Raw genomic sequence first — 5,819 nt, 5'->3', positions numbered from 1 at the left:
CACGGTTTAGTAGAAAATTAATTATAAGTTTATATGTTTATATGTTTACACAATTGTAATCAGTAAAATTATAAAAACCAGGTACTTATGACGACTAAATATTCGAGCCTGGGAGTCCACTCTCTAATGCGACGCGAATCTTTATACGATACCTTTTAAACTATATTTCTAAGATATTTATACTTATATATAAATGTGATATTGCTATACAGAATACTAAATTTCCTTTTGCATTGAAATTACGATTCACATCGCCTTACAGAGTAGACCCCTTGATTGGTTTTATTATTCGTTACAAATCATTCTCTGCCAACCAATATAAAGGTTCACACCAAGAGACTGACTGAGATGTTGAAGACAAGCCATTGGATATATTTTCGATATTCAGTTGTTCTGAAGGTTTTTCTCTTCTCTCTATTTCTGGATTGTCCACTCTACAATTTTCCGAATAGTTCAACGATACCAATTCAGTGACTTTTCCAATGGAAGTAGGGCCTGGCGTGTTTGTATTTTGGCACAGGTGCTGCAAGATTTCGCCCAGATCAGTCGATGGGCAAGATGTTGGTAAATCATTGGTGTTGTTTGTAAATACTTCTACAGTTTGTGGTGCGAGTTTTGTTGCTATGTTCGATCTCACATTTACTTCCGAGCCTTCACAAGCCATATCCAGCTGACGTCTCACAGAAGGATGAATGGAGTACGACAAAAGACGTTGTACTATATTTTTATGCTCGAGTTGTTCAGTCAAACTTTTAGAATCCTTTGCGCTCATTTGGTCATTATAATTTAGGTCTTTAGAAACTTTCTTTTGCTTCATGCGACGATTTTGAAACCATGTTTTCACTTGTCTTTCACGTAAGCACAAACGTTTGGCGATTTCCATGCGGCGTAAACGATAAAGGTAGGGGTTTTTTCGAAACTCAATTTCCATCTCGTAAGTTTGCTTTGTGGTGAATGCGGAGCGAGGACGTTTATCTTTGTTTTCTGAGGTCGTGGACAGCTGACTATTTAATACGGCATTTCGTCTAGTGATTACTCGATTGGTGGTTGTGGTATGGTGTGCCGTCTGCAATGGTGTTTTAAGGTGGTTAAATAAATTATAATTTGTATTAAATTAATAATCTTAAACTGCGTAAGTATTTTTGTTTACATTGGTATTTACTCCATTATGAATCGGTGTTGTTACATCCTTCAAAACTGTTCTTTCCGAATCATACGCTGCAAAATAGTGCACTGTTGAAGCCATTTGTACTAAATGTAGTTACTACTTCAAAATCTAAATCACTTTGAAAGACAGTTCACCAACGAGTTTGCTTTTATACAGTTGCCATCAAGCTATTTTACAGGAATGTGTTCGTCGACATACTGACATACATACATACATACATAAATATGTACAAATAAACGTCACCTGAAAAGGGACATCAGATTAGCGTGAGCAGCCCTTAATCGCGGTTGGCACCACTATGGCGAGTCTTGTAGTTAGTAATACAATAGGCTTCGGGCACTGGAGCCATAGGTAGACAAAAATCTCCTTGTTCACGCTTAAACTTGAATTTAGCATGCATGAGGAAGAAGCAGTCGCAACTGTCGAACGGAAAGTTGTTGGAGTTATAGGCTTGCCAAAATGAGTCCGTTGTGTCCGTTACGGCAGCGAGTTCGACTGACAGCCGAATTGATTGCCTGGATTTCAATAGAGCAGTTCGTTTTTGTTTTTATAAAACCCGTAGGCATTAATTGTTCAGAATTATTACTCGCTTAGAGCTCTGTTTGCCAACTTAGTTACTTAGGTAGTTTTTATAGAAACTTAGAAATTGCACCTGCGATATTTTCATCGTCCATGTTTACAATTTTTTATTTTGCGTATTTATTTGCTTTGTCTTTTTCATAATTTTCAATTCGACACGGTTCCATATATTTAATATTTGTACGAAAAATCTATTGCGTATAATAGGCCTCTTCTTTTCGCCAAGCGTTATATTAGCAAGTGGCGAATAGATGAAGCAATTGGTATTGATGAATATACGAGGTGTGTTCAAGAAATAAGGTGAACATTCGATTTTTTTATGTGGGTACACTCGTCTCGAAGATATGTTCACGATTTTAGGCAATATTTGCTTAAAAGGATCATAGCTGGTGACGAATCATGGGTATATGGTTATGACATCGAAACCAAAGCCGAATCGTCCCAATGAAAGAGTCCAGGAGACCCAAGAGTCGATAGCAGAAAATCGCAGAGGCATAAATAAGACAAGTGTTTTGCGTGTCTTATTTATGCCTCTCACAAATAAACTAAATATGTTTAATTGCTAAAACCGTGAACATATCTTCGAGAAGAGTGTACCAACATAAAAAAAATAATAATCGAAAGTCGAATGTACGTAGCCCGCGAAATTTGAAAATTCGCGTTATTTTTTTAACACACCTCGAATCTTGGTACAGCTGGAATAGAACAATGTACATGTGTTAAAGTGAAAGTTTGTAAGTTATACCAGTTTAATGAGGTATAACCATACTCGCTAGCGACGAATCTTATTCGATAACTTTGTTAGTGCTTTGGTATGCAAATGTTTCGTCAAGTTAGTCGAGCAGAGAAGTGACGAATAGAAGAGGTCTATATTTGGAGGAATATTATTCAAAATATGTAAAAAATATATAGCAACATGATGAAGAGAAAAGTGAGCGAAAACAAGTAGAAACTGCCAAACACAAGAAATGAAACACACACACACATGTACTTTCTTGCCACGGGGACATCGGCGAAGAAGCAAACATGCGTCCATTCATTTTTATTATATTGTTTAATTTAAAAATCACAGATTTTAACTCGCATATTTTTTTTTTTTATTAATTGATAATGAGTTACATACTAGTTATTAAAATTCAACATAATCTAATCAGAAAAAATAATGTCTGGGGTTTTTGAAAACATTTATTGAGCAAGTAAAATCAATTAATATTCTTTTTGGGACCATATTGAATTCATTAATAGCGCAATAGGAGGTTGTGAGTTTTGTGATTATTCACATAAAATGGCAAAAGATTCCGTAAGTTATACTGAGGAATATGAAGTTAATTTTCTCCAAAAAATGGGGTAATCCACATCCCCATTAATAATATTGAAAGATCTTCTTGATTCCAAAGACTTTAGATTTTTTAAAATAAGCGAAGGCTAAGGCTTCCCCCGTAGCCGAATGGTTTGGTGCGTGACTACCATTCGGAATTTGAAATAGGTCGGTTTGAATCTCCGTGAAATTCTAAAATAAAGAAAACGTTTTTTCTAATAGCGGCGACCCTGAACAGCTAATGTCAAACCTCCGATTGTATTTCTGCCATGAAAAAGCTCCTCATAAAAAAGATTTGCCGTTCGGATTCGGCTTAAAACTGTAAGTCCCTCCAAATAGGAGGAGCTCGGCCAAACACCCAAGCTCTAATTATATATACATATGTATGTTTATCAGGTCAGAAAATTGTGATATATTTCTCCTCACAAAATCATTGCGTAAGCTTTTGCAACATTATGGCAAATATGTTTGTTAAACGAAAAATTCGATGAAAAGGTTACCCCAAGATCTTTGATCTCATAAAGAGATTCTAAGATTTTAGTAGAAATAATATAAGACGTTGTAGTCGTTGTTAAGAAAAGAAAGCGGGACCCCATAAAAACCTCTCGAGCGATAACACAGAAAATAAATGAGGAATAAGAGGGAGCCTGCATATATCAAGCAGACTTGTGCGAAGACGCCCTAATGAAAATATGTAAATTGCATGGTGTTGCCTGCTAACTTTTTACCACAAATTTTTATTTCTATGCTTTTCAGTACTTTTTCTTAAGAATTTCCTCTGAAATAAAAAGTAGCATTTCCTAGAGGGCATAACAAATATTAACCCAAGTAAATAGGAATTAATGTTGTTTACAACTAAAAGCAATATTCTGCAGTTTAGACTACCATCAATACATGGGGTTGAAATTCTACTTACAGACAGAGCGACATATTTAGGAGTAGTACTAGATGCGAAGCTTAACTGGAGGCACAATGTAGAAAAACGAGTAGAAAACGCTTTTATATCTTATTACACTTGCAAAAGAGTCATCAGTAGAAACTAGGGTTTAAAGCCTAAACTCGCAATTTGGATGTATACCGCCATAGTAATACCGATTATGTCATACGGAGCTTGAGTATGGCGGCCTGAATCAAACAAACAGTACAACTGTAAGCGGCTAACAAGCGTACCACGAGCAGCCTGCGTAGGAATAAGTGGAGCTAAGAAATCGTGTTCAACAGAGACACTTAATGTCATGCTCTACCTGTTACTAATAGGCTTACAACTACAGCTAACAGCAACGAACACCGCCTTCAGAATAAAAGAAGGTGGTTTTTGGAATGCTGGGATGCTTGGTCGTGGTGTTATTTTAGACAGCCAAAGGCTTACTAGCAGCTCATCAGATTTTATTACCGCTATCCCAGACTTTATAATAGAGTTTAAGGTAAAGTTCTGCGAAAGGAATGGGATTTGATTCCAGTAGTCAAGGAAAATACAACTGCATTTTACACTGAAGGGTCCTAGACGAATTGAGGCGACGGAGCCGAGGTATATTCGAAAGAAAGAGAAGTTTTCGGGATAAGGAAAGCTTGCAGGATAGTTAGATCGGATGTACTATGCATCTTTTCAGAGAGCCAAACAGGCAGATGAACTAACACAAATACTGTAATATAACTAAAATAACGTGGCCCAATTTCAGCAAATTCAAGACTGACGAGCTGTTAAGAAAGCCACGAGCAGACATTCGTCAACAATAACCGGTCACTGGCCTTTGGGAGACCATGCCAAGAGGATAGCGTGGCCGTACAACGATAGATGTACCTACAAATTACAAGCAGTCACTTTGGGAAAATATCAATTTTGGTATTTCGAGTTTGGAGTTTCAAATAATTTTTAATAGATCTTACCAAGGCATGATAAGTTCTTATTTTAAAATGCAAAATTTTGTTAAAATTTGTTGATCATTTAGGGTACAAACCAAACGCAAAGTTTGTTATTTTTACTCGCCAGCTGCTACCTGTATTATATGCCTTGGGTCTTAGACTTTTCAGTTGATACTAGTACCTGCACACATATGTACACGCCTACAATGGGCCTTTTTATAGGTATGGGCATTGTTTAAATTGCAAATTTTGTAACAATTGTGATTTGAGGGTAGGCCCATTATAATAAAACTGCACGTCGTTTTATGGCGGAAGTAAAACATATTGTAGAATTTTTTTTTCAGTTTTTAAATAAATTAACGTATACTCGTACAGTGAAGCCTCGGTATAACGAAGTTGAAGAGGTGGGACTAACTTTGTTATATCTATAGTTTAGTTATATGTAAGTACACTATTTTTTAAGTGTTTATTTCCAGATAAAAAATAACAGAGCAATAAAAACATAAAATGTTTTATTAATCAACACATACTTGAAAGTTTTCAATTGATGAAACAAAATTCTGAATTCTGTTATTTTATGTTGTTTACGCTTATTGTGAATAAAGCAATCAATCGATTTTTCTACAGATGTCAAGTCCTCAAATGTATACAGCAGTGTAGATCGCTTCACCTCGAAAAACGTTTTTTGATTGCTCTTTTGTAGCGTATGCCAATCGACTTTCGCTTCACTTGCGAAACAATTAAAACAAGACTGGCAATGCCCGCTTTATCCACTACCCTTCGTTTAGTGGAGTGTCTGGAGCGTTAAAAACGTTAAAACCTAGGATGTCTTAGGGACTAAATGAAATTAAATTATCTTTGCGAAAATGTGTTGTGAATAACATAAATAAT

At 36.0% G+C, this 5,819-nt stretch overlaps 1 protein-coding gene across 1 annotated transcript; it reads right to left on the bottom strand.

Annotated features, from left to right (window-relative positions):
• Positions 1–292: 292 nt before the first annotated feature.
• Positions 293–1,246, bottom strand: LOC129235518 (protein zerknuellt 1-like). The gene is made up of 2 exons (XM_054869408.1): positions 1,151–1,246; positions 293–1,066 (listed from the first exon to the last, which is right to left on the bottom strand). Exons 1-2 carry the CDS (start codon positions 1,244–1,246, stop codon positions 293–295), a joined length of 870 nt encoding a protein of 289 aa, XP_054725383.1.
• Between the last annotated feature and the right edge of the window lie 4,573 nt (positions 1,247–5,819).

Source organism: Anastrepha obliqua, chromosome 1 (assembly GCF_027943255.1).
Source record: "Anastrepha obliqua isolate idAnaObli1 chromosome 1, idAnaObli1_1.0, whole genome shotgun sequence".
Taxonomy (NCBI): domain Eukaryota; kingdom Metazoa; phylum Arthropoda; class Insecta; order Diptera; family Tephritidae; genus Anastrepha; species Anastrepha obliqua.
Note: the sequence above shows the minus strand (reverse complement) of the source record. Positions and strands in the feature narration are given on the sequence as shown.

Excerpts from the sequence above, each read along its gene's own strand:
- LOC129235518 (XM_054869408.1), bottom strand. The coding sequence starts at position 1,246 with ATGGCTTCAACAGTGCACTATTTTGCAGCGTATGATTCGGAAAGAACA. Across the intron at positions 1,067-1,150 it reads ATAATGGAGTAAATACCAAT|ACGGCACACCATACCACAAC; the intron begins GTAAACAAAAAT and ends ACACCATTGCAG.